Source organism: Chenopodium album, chromosome 11 (assembly GCF_948465745.1).
Source record: "Chenopodium album chromosome 11, dcCheAlbu1.1, whole genome shotgun sequence".
NCBI lineage: Eukaryota > Viridiplantae > Streptophyta > Magnoliopsida > Caryophyllales > Amaranthaceae > Chenopodium > Chenopodium album.
Window position 1 is genome coordinate 43469661 of NC_137844.1, and position 19493 is coordinate 43489153.

Below are 19493 nucleotides of genomic sequence, written 5' to 3' on the forward strand. Positions count from 1 at the left end.
ATAATGTTTGTATGTTATTCGAAAAGCGCACATGAATACGAGCAGAACAAAGTAGAGGCCTATTTTATAGGGCGGGTCCTTTCTTTTGTAGATTGGATTCGTACCCTCATCCCCGGACCCTGTTTGGTTCAAGACCTTATGGAGTAGTTGACGGTCCTTTGGATTGTCTTTTGGGTTTACAAGTTCCTAAAACTTGTTGGCGACTCTTTTTGCTCTTTTTCTTTCCCTTTGGAACGCCACCGTACTTTAGTGTATGATCACAGTGGGGTTCAAGTTTGGGGTTATCGTAATGCTTGAAATATTCCCTACAGATAACGACCTACATTTTCCCTACGTCAAAATGGCACCGTTGCCGGGGAAAACCTCAACCATATTTCCCATCTAGATGAGTCTCAAGTGCATGATTGTGAATCTTCTATCCATGAGTATTTGGATTCATTTGAGGTTATGACTAATATGTTCTTTGAGTGTCAAATGAAAACTCATATCCTTTTGAGTGAGTTCATTAAGAATGCTTCATGGGAGAGAGATGGGTTTGAAATGAATTTGCATCCATTCATGCATGGTTTTGAGACTTTAGGCTTTGAGGATATTGAGGGAGTTGTTGTTCATAGTTGTGATGGAGGGGATTATGTAGTTTCTCTTGGAAGTTGGATGTTTGAGGGAGATGGAGATCATGAGTGTTCTTCTTTTGAGGATTCTATGATTGATTTTTATGCCCTCATTGGCGATGTAAGACCTTGTGGTGAGGGAGTAGCAACCCCTTTTCCCTTTTCTCATACCCCTTTTTCAAGGAATTTTAACCATATCCTCTACACTCCTATATCCCTCCCTTCCTTTGTTAATGAGCCTATTGCAGACCCCCTTGTCTATGATGATTTACATGTTCCTCATTCGTCCCCTATTGAGGAAAAGGGTGATCTTGCCACCCAAAAATATTTTGAGGAGAGTTGGCCTTCTTCTTCTTCTTCTTCTTCCTCCTTTTCTTATTTTGTTGAATTTTCTTTTGATTCTTCTTCTTTTTCTTGGCATCTCTCTCCTCATTTGCGTGCACTATCCTTGTTGCACGCCCTCTTCCCGTTGTTTGCCTACCTTCTATCTTATGAAATGTATAGTAGTGCATTTGACAAGCTCTTGCCTTCATTGCAATATTATTTTCTAGAGCGGTCAAGCTTGGACCTTAAGCAAGCCTTTCTCGGGAAGTAACCCGTGTTTTATTGCTTTTATTTTCTTTTCTTTTTTTAAGAATAGATTTTCTCTCATGGAAATGATTGTGGGCCTTTTTCTAGGTACATGAATTGATATACTTTGATGCATTGGTTTGAATCAAGATTCAAGGAAGTATGACTCCACATTTGCTAGCATATGGAAAGCAAGATTCAATTCTAAAGGAAAGTGGTTTTGAAAGGTTTAATTGGGTCATTTGCGAGTATTTACACCCACCTAACATCCGGTAATATCTTTCCTTGCTCTTTCTCTAATGGTTGATGCCTTGTTGGACATGTGTTGGCATTGTTGGATTGATCTCTTTGTTTTCCCCTCCCGATTAGTGATTACCAAAAATGTCTTTTGAATAAGACAATTCAACGAATGCGTCCCAATTCACGACTTTTTAGTGGGTCAAGGTATTTTTTGGAAGTGAAACTGTAAGGGTTCAATATGTAATCTCACTTTGGGTTAAAATCACTCAATGGTAATTTTTGTAAGGTTTTAACGGTTATGTGTTTAGGCTTAATGGAATTGGCCAAATAAAACACGACACCTGTTAAGGCCTTACTTCCAAATAAAAGGGAACAATAAACTATTTAATCATATCCGATTGTCAATTAATCCATCGGGTAATTATAATGGGAAATGAGCTTATTTTTATGGAGATGGATAATTGTTACAACATTATATAACTAAATAATTAATCTTAACCTCATGTTTGGAAATGAGGCCATAACCTTATATTAACTATCATTAATTATTAAAATCAAATATGCAAAGTTATGATTCATTCTTGTGTTATAGAAAAAGTTCATAAAATTATAAAAGTTTTTATTTCTAAAATCGTCTTAAAATAAGGTTAAAATTTCTTAAAATCATATCATTTAAGAACAAAATTTAAACTTTATTAAAACTCTTATTTCTAAAGTCATCTCTAGATTAGAGTTCCTTAAAACTCTTTTATTTCGAAAGTCATCTTTACATACTATAGTGTAATATAGGTTTCATACCATTAGTTTCTTAAGAACAAATTAATTCAATTTTTTAAAAGAAGGTAATTAAGAAAAACGTGCCTTTTTCTCGTTTTAGATATCTTGAACGAAAAAAAATCATTAAAAATCATAGAAAAATAATAAAAAAAAAAATATTGTGAGATATGGTTGGAAAGCTCTTAAAAATTTCTATCACTTTAAATAAAGAAATGGAACTGTTTCTGGGCGTAAGAGCTATTTCATAGACCATCTTAGGACGTGGTAAGTAACACTTTCTCCTTGAACATCCTTTACATAAACTCTTACTTCCTTAGATCTATAGACTCACTTAAAAAGAAAATTATTCTTAATATATATCTTAGACAAACATATGAATGCATTAACACTTTATATTTTTAACTCATTAGAATAAAAAAATGAAATGCAAAATGCAATTAACCCCCTTTTTTTTATAACTTATCACCTCACCAATAGGCTTGGCTTTCTAATATGGAGTAATGAAAGATTTAGGGCTAATTTAGCACCTAATATCATCATTACTCCTATTGGTAACATCACACGAAAACAAACACATTAGTTAGCATAATAATAATAATTAAGGAAATTGAGAAAAGTAGAAAATAATACCTGGAGCCAGATGTAGCTATTTTTTAGATGACTGCTTTTGCTTACTAAGGATTAAAATATGAGTATTCCTTAATTAAAATGAAATAAGAGAGGCTAAATGATAATTTTTTAGAATTTTTGATATATTAAGAGAAGCTAGTGAAAGAAAAACTAATGAACCTTTTTGTTTGGATTTTTGATTAAAGAAAATAAACTTGAATTAATAAAACTAGATCTTGAGAAATAAATTTTTTTTTTGGTTTTAATATAGACTAGGAATACTTAAGCAATTAAACTATTTTTTTTTTTTAAATAAACAAAGATAAGAAATAACAACAATATTTGAACTTAAAATATTTTATTTTTTATGTTTTTTTATAGGAATTAGAGATAATAACAATACTTAATAAAAGTAAAAATAACAACTTATCTGGAGGATGTTTTTTATAAGCTAATAACTTAAAAATAAAGCTAAATTAGAGAGATTTTAACTAAAAAAAAATATTACAGGAGAATTTTTTAGAGAGAAGATTTAGAGAGAGAATTAGTAGGATTTTTTTGGTGTGTTAAAATGAGAAAATTAGGGGGGTATTTATAGGAAAATAAAGGGGTTAATTTGTAAATAAAAAAAAGTAAATAAAATATAATTCAAGGATTTAAATAGTAAATATCAAGATTTTGGTAATAATGAAGATCTTGATATTAAATTCTTTTGTTTTTTTATGTAACAAACTAATTAATCAGTTTTACAACACTTAAACTGATAAAATAAAGAAAACCATAACTAAATCATACTCTAATAATAATATAAAAAAAGGTTCTAAAATGCCACAACATTACAAAAACAAAAATGTATATAACTAAGTCATGAAAAAACTCAAAAATACTCACGTGGTATACGTATGACAGAGTACCTAAACCTACTAAGTGATTATTATACTCACCAAGGTACTAAAACAACACTTATAAAATAAATATCTCCCTAACATGTCAGTTCTGAAAGTTACTCAAACACATAAGGTTACAATACTTGTAGGGTCAGACAAAATATTTTCAGAGCTTATATATAAAAACAAAAATTAACCTTTTTCCTTATTAGACAGTACACATAAATTTACCAAAGAACATCTAACCATACGACAAACTCTTATACGCACGAGCATTTCAAACAATGACCCTTACTAAAAAAAGTATAAAGTAAGGTACATTATATAAAGTCATGAAATTTTTTTTTTTAATTTTTTTAATTTTTTTTTGACGGAAACCGAGCAAGGAAATATTATTAATCAGCCAGAGAATACAAATCTGCAATTACAAAAGTAAAGATACTTGAAGGAATCTCTTCCATCCATACTCTAAGCTCCTCAAAACTAGGACTAAGTTTAGCAAGTTCATGTGCAACACAATTACCATCTCTCTTCATAAAAGAAAAAGAACACCCCTGACAGCGTTGAGTAAGCTGGAGGATGTCATTGACTACTAGTCCAAAGGCAGTAGAAGGAGCATCACTCTTCTTTAGGTGACTGTAAAGCTTCAGACAATCGGTTTCAAGGAACACGTTGCTTAAAACCGAGTCCAGGGAGATAGACAGGACATGATGCATGGCTAAAGCTTCAGCAACATCGGCATCGAACTTGCCTCTCACACGGAGGCATGTTGAGACCACCACATCCCCAACTCCATCACGCAAAACACCACCTAGGCCTATATGACTCGAGCCAAAAATCGCTGCATCCGAGTTAATCTTAATTACACCTTGCAGGGGCAGCTTCCAGCGTGACTCAAGTTGCTGTGAATTCGAACAAGGGTCAGGTGCATCCTTTGCTTTCACATAGTCACCTATCAGGCTTACAGCCTTGTGTATAATCTCACCAGCCTCCCTCTTTCTCCCTTCAAATACCCAGGCATTTCTCCGCAGCCATACCCCCCACAAAACGCTCCAAAATAAATCCCACCAACTAGAGTCTTTGTGAACTTTCCTGGCAGAACAACACTAGTGAGCAATGGAGTCACCTTCAAAACTTTCCACATCCAAACGAAGAGGGGAAAGTACCAAATACGCTTCGCTTCAACGCATGAGACCAGCAGGTGGAGGATGGTTTCAATTCCATCACCACACATGGGGCAGGTAGGGTCAATGGACATACCTTTCCTAAGCAGATTAGCCCAGGCAGCCACCGCTTCCTTCAAAGCACGCCAAGCAAAGAATTTTTCTTTGGGAGGGATCTCAGCATCCCAAACATTCAACCAATAAACCTTAGCGCCCACATTCGAATTTGATGCCCTTTCAGTTTTTTGCTGAATGGTTAACAGATTCTAAGCTTTCCAAACTGAGTATTTTCCATCTTTTGTATGATGCCACACCTAAGAATCCCTTCGATCAAACAAAGGAATGGGGATGTTGCAAATTTCATTAGTTTCTAGGGAGGAGAAATTAGCCTCAAGTACCTGCATATTCCAGCAAATACCATCCCACAAATCACGAACGAAAATTGGAGTGCTTCCCCCTACAACTTGACTAGAACAGACCTTAAAACTCGGGAGATTAGCAACCCACGGATCGTTCCATATATGGATAGTGGTGCCATTTCCAATAGCACCCTTCATCAAAACATCTCGTGCCCCCATGATCGACCTCCAAGTATAGCTTGCATTCGGTTGAACCTTTGCTTCTAACAAAGTGGAGTGAGGGTAATACTTCCCCTTGAGAACTCTAGCCACGAGAAAGTCTTCATTCAGTAAGATGCGCCAAGCCTGTTTAGCAAGGAGAGCTTTATTAAAAATTTTCATGTTGCGAAAACCAAGCCCACCTTCCTTCTTTGGCACATATAACTTTTCCCATGCCACCCAACACAACTTCCTTTCTTCACCTTTTTGACCCCGAAAAAATTGACGGCATAATTTTTCCACCTCATTTAAAATGCTACTCGGGATTAAAAAACATTGCATTGCGTATGTAGGAATTGCTTGTGCTATTGATTTAATCAAAACTTCCCTACCCGCTTGTGACAGGAAATTCCCTTTCCACCCCATCAATTTCTTCCAGATCCGATCCTGAATGTTATGGAACACCTGCTTCTTGGAACTACCAATATATGTTGCCAAACCAAGATATTTGTCATGTCCTTCGACAGCCTTAAAAGATAACTTCATCTGAAGCGTATTCTTCCGTTCTTGCTCAATGTTTCGGCTAAAAGACACCTCTGACTTATCCATATTCAGTTTCTGACCTGAAGCCACCTCGTAAGTAGAAAGGATTCCCATCACATTCTCTACCTCCTCCTCAGCTGCCCTTACAAACAGAAGACTGTCATCAGCGAAAAAAAGATGAGAAATAGAGCTAACATGTCTGCCAATTTTAATCCCATGGATAGCTTTCCTCCTTTCTGCATCCCTAAGCAAAGCCGACAAACCTTCAGCACACATGATAAAGAGAAACAGAGAGAGCGGATCACCCTGTTGGGGCCCCCGACTAGGTTTAAAATTCCTAGACGGTTGCCCATTCACCAAAACCTCAAACTCTGCAGAGCTAACACATTTCATAACCAGATGCACAAAACTATCCGGCAAACCCAATTTAAGCATTATTTTCTGCAGAAAAACCCATTCCACTCTATCATAGGCCTTACTCATATCAAGTTTAAGGCCTGAGAAGCCCTTCTTTCCTGTTCTCTTTTTCCTGAGATAGTGAAAACATTCATATTCAACCAGCACATTATCTGTGATCAAACGCCCCAGAACAAAACCACTCTACGACTCATGTATAATGAACGGGAGTACTAGTTTTAACCTGTTAGCTAGCACTTTGGTGACAATTTTATACAACACATTACATAAACTAATAGGTCTAAAATCAACAGGAGACTCACATTCTTTCTTTTTTGGGATTAAAACAATATGAGTCTGATTAATAGAACCTATGTCACCATTATTGTTCAAAATATCCAACACTTTCTCAACCACATCCACACCTACAACATCCTAGAATTTCTGAAAAAAGATTGCAGACATACCGCAGCCAAGTTGCTACATTGCTGATCAGTGACCATCTTTTCCACTTTCTCAATAACAGGTTCTGGCTCAACAAGACTATTCTCGGCGAAGAGTCCCTCAAAATATTTTACAAAAACCTCCGTAATTTGCTCCTCATCTTCGAACTCTGAGCCAGCCGCATCTTTTATTTTTTTATGTTGTTACGGGCAGCTCTTTGTTTAGTCTTTGTGTGAAAAAAAGTCGTATTTTTATCACCGTGTTTGAGCCAATCTTGCCTGCTACGCTGCTTCCAGTACATCTCCTCCCTTCTTTCGAGTTCGTCCATCCGGTCATCAATGGCCCGCATTTGGGCTAAAACCTCCTCCATTTGTGTTTCCTTCATAAGAAGTTCCATTTGCCCTTTGCAAGCTTGAAGCTCTTTTACAAAATCCCCGAATTTATTTCTGCTCCACGCACTAAGACCAGATGAAGTGAAGGCAATTTTTTAGCATAGATCACCACCCATTTCCCAAGCATCGGACACAATACTAGCACAATTCTCATCCCGTAGCCACATTTCTTCAAAACGATACATTTTTTTTTCTTTTTTTTCTTGGGCATATTCAGAGCATCCTTAATACACAAAAGGATTGGTAAGTGATCCGAATTTCTTTTAGTGAGATGAGTAACAAAGGAGCCCGGGAATCTATCCCTCCAAGCCCGATTAGCCAAAAAGCGATCAAGACGTTCCTGTATGTTTTCATCACCTCCTCTATTATTTGACCACGTGAAGTCGTGACCAATATAGCCAAGATCCTCCAACTGACAATAGTCCACGGCCTCCCTAAGAATGTCAGCTTCCTCGGTGCCAAAGTCACGACTACCCATCTTCTCTGACAATTGCAGCATTAGGTTGAGATCTCCACCACATAACCACGGACTACCATGGCTGTCGCGCAAGCTCTTTAGGAGCAGCCCTGTTATGAATTTATTGTCGTCCTCATGGAACCCATAAATCCCAGAAAATCGCCAAACACCCTGCTCGTTCGAGGTAATGTCCACATCAATATGGTTTTGGGAATAAGAATTCACTACAACATTCAGAGTATTTTTCCACATTAGAGCCAGCCCCCTTCCTTTTCCTCCCTTCTCCTTCACAATCTACCACCAAAGCACTATCAAACTTCGTTTTTTGTTTTATTTTTTCAAACTCGAAAGCTTTTAAACGTGTCTCCGAAAGAAACACTAGTTGGGGACATTCAAGGAACAATATTCGTTTCAAAGCATTGATTGCAGGGGTGGCCCCCAATCCCCTGCAATTCCAAGAAATAATGTAGCTCATCGCTCACCGAGAGCCCATTGTGTGGGGCTCGCCACTTTCTCGTTAGGGGTTCCTACAGCTCTTCTCTTATTAATGTCCACACTATCATTAGTCCTGCTAGTTATTTCACCACTTCCCTTCTCTATCTCCTTCCTTTTTTCACCAGAAATATTGACCTCCCCCTTCATACTGTGATCCGAATCCCTCATAGTACGTTTCCAATTTTTTTATGGCTCACTCCCCTTATATTTGTATCCTCCTTTCTCACCAACACCTCACTACTCCATCCTGCCTTCTCACTACTAGTAAAAGTAAAAATCTCACCATCTTCCTCAATTTTTTGTGATTCCCCTCCCTCTCTGCCACTCAATCCCACCCCTACTAGTTTATTCACGACCTCTTCAACATGGAAAACTTTAGCAGCCTTCTTCTCTACAGGTGGTTTCGGTTTAGTGATGAACAACGACTTCGCACAACTCCCCCCTCTCCTTGCTTTGTCTTCCCACACCCCCACACTATACTTCCAGGGAGACGCTTTCATCCAATTGCCAAAAGGAAGAACAGGGTCTTCAATCTCCTTATGTTCCTCACAATCTTTTAGACCATGTCCCATCATTCCACAGAAAAAATAAAAAAGGGGTGGTTTTTCATATTTTACCTTGAAAGCTTCTTCAATTCCACCCCTTAGTTTCAGCGTCACCTGCTTGAACAACGGCCTACGCACGTCCACCATCACACGAATTCTGATAGACTTGTCAATACCGACTTGAGCAGCCGCATCAAGCTTTACAAAAGTACCCAATTTATTTCCAATTTTTTCAACATTGGCTAGATTTAATCTCCCCTTCAAAGGGAGATTATAAACTCTTACCCACATAGGCAGGTGGAAGAGGTCAATGTCAGACGGCTTTATTGAGTCAATAGTGTCGCCAAGAATTAAGGCATGTCTGTCAAAGTGCCATGGTTACTCATCCAAGACACGTTGCTTATCCCTCCAATGGTAGAATTGAAACAGGAAACGGTTTTTACCAATGTTCGAAATATCCAGACCATGTTTAGGCTGCCAGACCCCCTTCATTGTAGCAATGAAAGCGCTAACATTTATATTGAGATTAGTCCATAGATTACCTACTAGGGCAAGTTCAATTCGAGCATCCTCATCATCTTCCCCCGTATCATCCCAATCAATAGCATCATCGTGTTCTTTCGTGGCCAGAACATCCTTATTGCCATCGTCCCCTGACGTTTTCTCCAACAGCGATAGGGTTTGTTTAGGGTCAACCATGATTACAGTAACAGAGCAAATAACACACAGAGTAAGAACAAGAACGGAATTTGCGAAGGAAAAAGCAGAAAGCTCGATTAAAAAATTGAGAAAAACCTCGAAACAGAGGAAAACCTAGCCAAGGAGCTAGAACAAAAACCCTCCCAAGGCTCGACCTAGAGGGAACTATGAAATTGACATGGTCAAAGTAAAAAAAAAAAAAAAAAAAAAAAAAAAAAAAAAAAAAAAAAAAAAAAAAATCTAAGTGAAACCATACAGCACAAAGTTGACATGGTTAAGAGTAAAAATTATTCCCTTAACCGGGCAACCTTGAAAAGTATAAAAGTATAAACTATCTTACCCTATTAAAACACAAATTTATTTATTACGGTCGTATTATTTCACTATTGGCGAAAGATTGATAAAAAGATACAAAACTAGATCAAAACAACAGGAAAACGAATAAAATAGAGATCTAAGTTCATGTCGGCGATATAACTATGGTGAATAGTGTTTTAAATAGTGTCAAGTAGTGTTTGAATAGTGTCAAATTGAATAGTAATATGTGATGCATACGAAATCTAGCTGTTTCAATTATGGTCAAATAATTTTTGATACAGTTGGTCCAAATTGAAATTTATTGGATACAATACTAATCGTGGGAAATTAAAAAAAAAGATAACATTATTTCACTATTAACGATCGTTCATCAAAATTGACTAAAGAATACAAAAACTAGACTGAATAAGCAAGACAGAATAATAAAATTGGTAAAGAAGAAGAAAGAGAAAAAAAAAAGTTAAAAAAAAAGGAAAAAAAAAAGAACAAAAGACAAGAATGGCAGAGCCATATCCTGCTGTGAACAAAACATGGAAAAGCAACAAAAAAAAAGTAAAGATAAAGATGAAGTATTACAAACAATAACGGAAACTCAAGAGTAAGGCGCAAGATCCGATTTTTGAGCTGATTTCACTATTCCCATATACTTATTACTATTCTTCTATGCGTTGTATTCATACATCCCACAAGTATTTTTCTTTTAATTTCGTCCATACAACACTCAATTATCCTTAGATAAATATCAATGTGTTTGATCCGAACTTGTACTTATCGAATCAAGTATTAACTGTGGGACAAAAAGACAATGTTATTTTGCTATGCGGTAAAACAAGTGTATTTAGGCGTGACAAACTTTATTGCAAGAAAAGGAATGTTTGTCACTTCCCTACCTTGGTTGGGCATGAGTCTTTGGATTAGTGGACTTTTTATAAGTAAGTAGACCAAATAATGGGGTATTGCACATATCGTAAAAATCACTAGATAAATTAAAAAAGTACTCTAATACTCTCGGTGAACATACCAATATAATTACTATACTTTAAAGGTTTAAACAATACTTGTTTATAAAGAAAATAATTTATTCCCCTAGCGAGACAAAAAAATTGTACGTTATATTATACGATTGTTATACGTATATAAAAAAATACGGTATAAAATACCCACTTTTTACTATAAAAAGAAGATTACCCTTATCCAAATCTTCATTCACCACTTGTTTCTTATCTTCTTCTATCTCCCTCCTTACCCGAAAAACTAAACAAAACCACCATTAATTTTGGCCACCATGTTTCAAGACAAGCAGGAAGATCAGCCGGTCTTCTCCTTCGAGGAAGACATGAGGATGATACGGGTGTATTTCATGTACATTGTGGGGCTAGTGGTCCTCCTAATGGATGCATTAATTTACTTGCTTATCCACAAGTTAAACTCGAAATTACTTCGGAGGAGCAGGGTAAAAATACATGTGGTGTTAGCTGTACTTCAAAGTTTTGTAATTTATTAGTTTAGAAGTACAAATTGTAACATGTATATTGGAAATTATAAAATAAAATCATTATTATTACTCGTTTTTTTGTTTTAAATAAATAAAAAAAATGTTATTAAGTTATAAAAATATTTTAGCATATACTTACCGCATAATTAAAAAAACAAGAAGCAAAATAATGATGATTGTTGCAAAAAAAAAAAAAATTATAATGATAAAAATAATAAAGAATAATATTAATGGTATTATAAATAATAATAATAATAATAATAATAATAATAACAATAATATTAATAATTAATCACATTAATAAGATCAAAATTTGGTGTCTACAGATTGCCCCACATTAATTGAGTTTAAGTAAAACGATAATCATTGTTTGTGAAAAGACACAAAATTTTGATCAATGAGATACATATACTTTTTTAAATAAAAGAAAAGAAAGAAAATCCTAATTGATTTTCAATTAAATGGTCACATACACATTGGTTTAGGTTTAGTTGAAAAGTTAACTTAAAAATAGAGTGAATTTCTCACTCATTTGCAACATAAATATTGGCATGGGTGTAGTTGAAAAACCGGCTTAAAAGAAAATGAAATTCTAATGTTGGCTTGGGTGTAGTTGAAAAACTGGCTTAAAAGAAAACGAAATTCTTATTCACTCAATTGCAACACAAATGTTGGCTTGTATGCAGTTGAAAAACTGGCTTAAAGAGAATGAAATTTTTTTCTCAATTGCAATACAAATGTTGGCTTGGGTGTAGTTGAAAAACTCGCTCGAAAGCGAATGAAATTTTTTCTCAATTGCAACATAAATGTTGGCTTGGGTACAGTTGAAAAACTGACTCAAACTTGCACCAATCAAATTTAGACGGATGTTTATTAGATCCTCTAGGGCAAAGATCAAAATTCCACATTGCATGATTTTGAGGAATAAAGACAATTATTCTTGAAAGAACATAATCTACGGATTTCGGATGCAAAAACATCAGGTGGTTTATAATGAGTTTGCGAAAAAACAAATTCCTTCGGCTTTTTCTTCTTAGCACCATTATCACCACCACCCCTATATAAAGGGAGGTGGTTTTCATTCATTTCCACACTTAACCATTTCCTTCCCTTTTCTTTCAATCCTTTCAATTCTTACGCCTTCTTTCCTTATCTTTCCCAAAAAAAAAAAAAAAAAAAAAAATGAACGCAATGTATCAGGAAATCAATGAGATCAATGGAGCTAGAAAGCTCCAACTAAAAGGGGTGGTAGAAAATATTTCTTCACCTCGCCTTTCCCCTTATACTAGTGTCTTTACCAGAACCATCTCTCCTCTTCTATCTATTCAACCTCGGTATGATATGATTCATCTTGCTGTTGAATTTTGGGAAAAAGAACGCCATGTTTTCGGTTTCGGAGAGACGGAAATGACTCCTCTTTTAGAAGAAGTGGAGGGTTTATTAGGTTTTTATAAACGAGGTGGTGTTATTAAGCCTGCTGACCCAAGGGCAACTGATGCAGTCATAAGGGATTTACTAGGTATACCATTGAATATGGAAAGCAATTATCACTCCCTTGATATTTTAATGTTAGAGAACTTCCTTGAAACTTTCTCACTCTTCAAGACATAATTCTCTTCCATCAACACTATTCTTATGGAGTGATTCATGTTTCTTTTCACTCACTCGATTAACTGAGGGGTCAATATCCATATCAGTTTATAATACTCCTCGTAGTGTTTATTCTGGAACTTCCTCACGCCAAGGGAAAGGTCCATCTCAAAGCTCCGTTAATCAACCTTGGCTAGGTGTGTCAAATTTTATAACCTATAATCAATGATGATGGGTGGTCCTTCCAACTATCAAGAGTCTAAGGAGAGTTTCATTCAAAAACTTCCTCCACGTAAGAGTTATTACATATCCTATCTCCCCGAGAGTTTATGGACAATAGGTCAAAGGAGTCTTTTTTTATAATAATAGATAGATTAACTAGGGCATTGTCAACTACTTCTTGGTTACATGAAAATCCTCATACTCTATCTTTAGCTGCTTTATCAGACGGCTTAGATGGATGTAGGGGTGGATATACATTGCGAGAATCAGGGGATTTTTGGAAGTTCGGTTTTGGTTCAAGGCTCAGAGGGCCTAGTTTTCCCTTTTTCTCGTTATGTTTATTGCAAAATGGGTTGCAAAAGGCTCACTCTCTAGAAGTGAAACAATTAGAAGTAATGATGGACGTCAATTGCTTCATCGCATCCCTGACTATACTAGATGTCTACCCAGCAAACGTTGAGAAAAAGTTATGTGACATTCTACTCCTAATGCGCTTTTGTGGTTAAGAAGTTAGTATTTGACACTCTCCTCAAGACATGCTTCGAGGAGCCCTACTAATTGTCGATCATTGTTAAGGGTTTACTTGAGGTTAAATAGAGATGTTTGAAGCTCTACCATCTGCTGAGATTCAGTTAGGGCCTTTTTGACCTTTGTATTATGGTTTGTTTAGCTTATTATTATGGTTATATCACTATATAAATATGAATAAATGTTCTTTTCCATCTATTTTCCCCCTCACGAAGCAATGTGAAAAGTAAAAAAAAAAAAAAAAAAAAAATACTAATAAATAAAGCCTACAACAATATAACAAACTGTTAGTGGCCGAGCCTAAAGGCTGTCTACGATTTCCTAAGTGTGAAAATGTGCTGAGTGTAACATGATTCAAGAAATCAGGTCAATCGTAGTTCGACATAAAAACAAGATAATTTTTTTTTTTGCGACAGCACTCAAAGTGAGCTGCCTACGTACCCTGTTACAAGATTTTTTATTTTTTATTTTTCATTTTTCCATTTTTTCAAGGATCAAGTCGCTCGTAGTTCACAAAAAAAAAATTACAACAAACTTTACTGAAAATGTAACGACTATTACTACCATGCATCTACTTCCCCGATCAAAAGTCGATTCTCCCATGCAGCTTTCCATTTGGAAACATAAAGGGGGTTATCTTCTTTATCCAAAATCCATGATGCCCATGCTTTACACACTACCATGCATGACTCCATTGTAAAAGGATTGATGTTGTCGAGTTAGATGTAAGGTTCCATGAATTCTCATAGGGATGCCACTTTGTTTGCAGATGTTGCAACCGCTTCACAAGGAACTGTTATGTCTTCGTCATAAAGCCAATTAAACCTTCTTCGGATATCATCAGCCTTTGCCTTGTTGGGTATCCAGTTCGGCTTGTCCCGATCATTTTCCGGAATGGGAAAATATATTGTTCTTTTTGCAAATGGCGAGCGCCTTATTACAACCACCTTATCATTTTCTATGCAATGATATGCCATTTTTATGGTGTTTATCCAACCACCATATTGAGATGAGCTTTCACCTCCATAGGCTTCCCTACTATAGTCACCACATATAGTAATGATGCCCCAAGATGCTCTTATCTTTATCTTCTGGTGTAAGCTAGATGAGACTTCTTTACACCCGTACAGCAAGGGTCTTTCTAGTAACAAGTTGCATGAGAGTCGAAAATCCACTACCATAAACTCTATGTTGAATAGAACATTCTCATGTACCAAAGGTAAGACTATAGACCCCGTCACTTCCCTTGGAAATTGGTCAAAACCTTTGAGAAAAATGGAGCAGTAAGTGATATGTAAATCATTGTACCCCAGCTCGTACAAGTATTCTCGAGAAAAAGATTAACGTCAGATCCGGTGTCAACCAATATGTGATTAATATAACTTGAACCGTGTCAGAGAATGATATGCAGTAGTTCATTATGATAGTGATTTGGGGGTAAATCACTATCTGTAAAGGTGAGCCCTGGATCAACATCGTGATGTTCGATGTTTTTACCTTTTCGTGAGGAAGAGTGAAAAGAGTCTAAGGTTTTGAATACATTTTGAGAATACATTGATTCATGGATAGGCACATCATATAGTAGTTCGGGGCCAGTTTGACGAGAATGAGGGACTGTGTTTTCTTGGGGAGAGGCCTTGGATTGCTCAATAGTGGAAACCTTTGGGTGCGGGTTTTTATCATTTTGAGATACAGGCCGTAAGGTTAAAATTTAGAGCCATCATGGAAGGTTAAAGATTCATGAAGCTGTGCTGGCGTCTTTTGGGATTGAACTAACATGAGGGGATGAAATCGGTAAATCCAGGGCTGGTCAAGTTTAATATCATAGGGAACTGGTATATCACAAATTATGAAACTTGTGGTGAAACTTACACCTTTGTATTTAATAATAGCATCAATTTTACCACATACATTTTCATATACATCGTTGTTACAAAAATCATCTATTGTTACAGGTCTAAGTTCTTCCTCCTCGAATTCCCACTCAACAAATGTATGGTACGGGCACATATTAATGGAAGACTCTTCATCGATGCGAATGTGATGATACTTGATGTTATGACATATCATTGCATGATCCAGTGAGTCATTTATAAAACCCTTTCTAATCAAATCATCTTTGACCTAGTGAGGATCAAGTTTGAAGATTTCCCTCAAATCTCTAAAAGGGATTGAGGCATTTATGATTGTTTTTTTGAGATAATCACTAAAAGCCTCACGATACATTGAGGAATTTGATAGCAAATCCCATAATGATCTTTCATAATTCTCCTTCTTCGGCCTTGAAGTAGAACCTTCCCCAAAACTCACCATATTGCACATCATGGTTGTCATGTTCGGTAAGACCGCATCCCCATGAATTGTTATCACACCGCTCGGGGTTGAAAACCTGACCTTTTGATGAAGTGTAGAGGCAATTGCCCCCATATGTTGTAACCATGATTTTCCCAAGGTAAATGTGAGGTTTTCCGGATCATCAGTTACTTGAAACTCGGCATTACAAACCCAATCATGATATCCTAGTGGCAAGGTGATTTCTCCTATTCCCTGCATAAGAGTGCAATCGCTTGTTCTAACCATCTTCTTTGAGGGTCTTAAAGGAGCGTCTTGACATCCTAATTTCTCGAGAATGGTTTTGCTACAAATGTTGCATGCAGACACACTGTCTACCAAAATTCCCGAGACTTCGTAACAATCTGATACCAAAGTAATGGACAAATACCGATCATTACTGTAATCATTCGGCAAATCTGCATTTGTAAACCTCAAAGTAGGTGGAGTCCACAATCTTGGAATTGGAATTTTCCCGTCATCGATCAATTTTTGGACGGCATGTCTTAGATCACTACAAACATTTGTATTGTGCCCATAGTCTTGACAATAGTTGCAATATTTCTCTATGTCATCCCCAGGAGACGGCTTAGTGTAGTTATTATGCTTTGACTTGAGGAAACCCTACAACTTCAGCCGATGACATATAACACTTAGTGATTCACACCTACTAGAGTAAATTTGGCAAATGGAACCCCAACAGCCTCCTCCACTACACATTTATGCTCCTGTATCCATATCTTGATCTCTAAACAACGAGTGAACTGCAATTTTGATTGACAAGAACATGTTAAGAAAAAAAAGCCTTCAAGGTATTGAGGGGTATAAGATTCACCTTTGAAAAGAACATTAACTCATATATTAACTTATCAATAGTGATTAAACCATTCTTTAAGTTGAAAAGATTTTATTAAAGGATTTTGGCATCTCTTAAAATGCACCACATATGGTGTTTGTTAGTCTTGGAAAATTAAACTCTTTTGAGATCACATAAGGAAAGGTCTAAGGCTAACTCTCGGTTTATTATTGGGTCCATAAATAAGCTTCCTAAAAAAACGGTTTCACTTTTAAAAACAAAGAAGATGAGTTTTAGGTAAAAAAAAGAAAGAAAAAAAAACCCTTATGACAACAAGAATGAATCATTAACACAAATGACCGTAAAGACTTCATGTATGCATTGATACACATGTTTCTTAATCTAATGGGAAATCCTTTTTGAGGAAATTATTAACCAAGTGGTCTCGTATCACTTCCAACTATGAACATCGAGGGTGGACGTTCCTAACAGAGCCGATTCCAATAGTGCACGGATGTAGGTTTACGCCCTTAGTTCATTAATTTTGTTGTCTAAATCCGACCTTACCAATAGGTAGAGGTGTCGGCCTAAAAAAGAAAAAGAAAAGAATGCTCATGCTCATGACAATTGATGGATGACCACACACACACACACACACACAACATGCTTATAAGAACACTAAAACCATTTAACAACGCAATTTCAGGTTTAAATCACTAAAAACTTTATGAAGAAAAAAAAAAGAAATCCGTAGTGGAGTCATCAGACTGTGGTACCTGGTTTTTAGTGGACAAATTGGTCTTTAGAGATTCCACTTAAGTGTCTGATAAGACTTTTAATTTAAAACTTAGAGTCGCCACCTTACTTTTACCCAAATAAGGACGGATTGCAAAACATTCAATTTTTAAGAAATAATACTAAAAACTAACTACTAACTCTATAAAAAGAAAAATTTAAGGCATAGTCTTGGGTTTGGGATTTAGTTTAAGAGAATCGAACGTTTGGAATTCGTCTTTTCTTCTGTTCTATAGAACGTGCTCTTACTAATGTGTTTTTTAAAGTCAAGTTTTAAGGCATGTTAGTCACATAAAATGATATAATAATTAATATAAGGTAGGTTTGAGCACCAAAGTTACACTACGTACCGATCATAGCAGGATTTGAATCCGCTCATGGATCAAAACCTTCATAGTTCGGACAGATGCCGTGTTTTAATTAACCAATTCCATTGGGTTTTCAATTTAGTTAGTTTACATAAAAGTCATTTTTTGTAAGTGGGATTTTAGTGATCTTTGACGGATTCACTCAAAAGTAAAATGAACCACCTTGGTTGAGGAAAATCACCCCGATTAGTGATTACTAAAAATGTCTTTTGAATAAGACAATTCAACGAATGTGTCCCAATTGACGACTTTTAGTGGGTCAAGGTATTTTTTGGAGTGAAACTGTAAGGGTTCACTATGTAATCTCACTTTGGGTTAACACGACACCTGTCAAGGCCTTACTTCCAAATAAAAGGGAACAATAAACTATTTAATCATATCCAATTGTCAATTAATCCATTGGGTAATTATAATGGGATATGAGCTTATTTTTATGCAGATGGATAATTGTTACAACCTTATACAAACTAAATAATTAATCTTAACCTCATGTTTGGAAATGAGGCCATTACCTTATATTAACTATCATTAATTATTAAAAACAAATATGCAAAGTTATGATTCATTCTTGTGTTATAGAAAGAGTTCATAAAATTATAAAAGTTTTTATTTCTAAAATCGTATTAAAATAAGGTTAAAGTTTCTAAAACTCATTTTAGAACAAAATTTAAAGTTTATTAAAACTCTTATTTCTAAAGTCATCTCTAGATTAGAGTCCCTTAAAACTCTTTTATTTCGAAAGCCATCTTTAGATTAAATTAAGACATCCTAATAATAATAATAAAAAATTATTCCATAAGTTAAAATTACATATTGTAGTGTAATATAGGTTTCTCAATATTTTAAAAGATGGTAATTCAGAAAAACGTACCTTTTTCTCGTTTTAGATATCTTGAACGAAAAAATCATTAAAAATCATAAAAAAAAATCGAAAAAATTATTGTGCGATGGTTGGAAAGTTCTTGAAAAATTCTATCACTTGAGATAAAGAAATGGAACTGCTTCTGGGAGTAAGGGTTGTTGCATAGACCATGTTTAGGACGTGGTAAGTTACACTTTACCCTTAAACATCCTTTACATAAACTCTTACTTCCTTAGATCTTTAGACTCACCTAAAAAGAAAATTAATCTTAATATATATCTTAGACAAACATATGAATGCATTAAAACTTTATATTTTTAATGCATTAGAAAAAAAAATGAAATGCAAAATGCAATTAACCCCTTTTTTATAACCTATCACCTCACCAGTAGGCTTGGCTTACTAATATAGAGTAATGAAAGATTTAGGGCTAATTTAGCACCTAATATCGTCACTACTCTTGTTGGTAACATCACATGAAAACAAATACATTAGTTAGCATAATAATAGTAATAATTAAGGAAATTGAGAAAAGTAAAAAATAATACATGGAGCTAGATGTAGCTATCTTTTAGATGAATCCTTTTGCTTACCAAGGATTAAAAGATGAGTCTTCCTTAATTAAAATGAAATAAGAGAGGCTAAGTGATATTTTTTATAATTTTTGAGATATTAAGAGAAGTTAGTGAAAATAAAACTAATGAACCTTTTTTTTTTGGATTTTTGATTAAAGAAAATAAACTTGAATTAATAAAACTAAATCTTGAGAATTTTTTTTTTTTTTGGTTTTAATATAGACTAGG

At 35.4% G+C, this 19493-nt stretch overlaps 1 protein-coding gene across 1 annotated transcript; it reads right to left on the reverse strand.

The window, feature by feature from the left end:
• Positions 1 to 4089: 4089 nt before the first annotated feature.
• Positions 4090 to 7194, reverse strand: LOC145566648 (uncharacterized). The gene is made up of 5 exons (XM_081626000.1): positions 7056 to 7194; positions 6598 to 6778; positions 5256 to 6486; positions 4955 to 5105; positions 4090 to 4697 (listed from the first exon to the last, which is right to left on the reverse strand). The coding sequence occupies exons 1-5, from the start codon at positions 7192 to 7194 to the stop codon at positions 4090 to 4092; spliced, it is 2310 nt and encodes a 769-aa protein (XP_081482126.1).
• Positions 7195 to 19493: the final 12299 nt, after the last annotated feature.

Bases quoted from the DNA above. Each gene is read 5' to 3' on its own strand.
- LOC145566648 (XM_081626000.1), bottom strand. From the start codon at position 7,194: ATGGAACTTCTTATGAAGGAAACACAAATGGAGGAGGTTTTAGCCCAA. The intron at 6,487-6,597 runs GTTAAAACTAGT...TCACTATCTCAG, and splicing joins ACCAAAGTGCTAGCTAACAG to GAAAAAGAGAACAGGAAAGA. The intron at 5,106-5,255 runs GTACTTGAGGCT...TTAACCATTCAG, and splicing joins GTATTTGCTGGAATATGCAG to CAAAAAACTGAAAGGGCATC.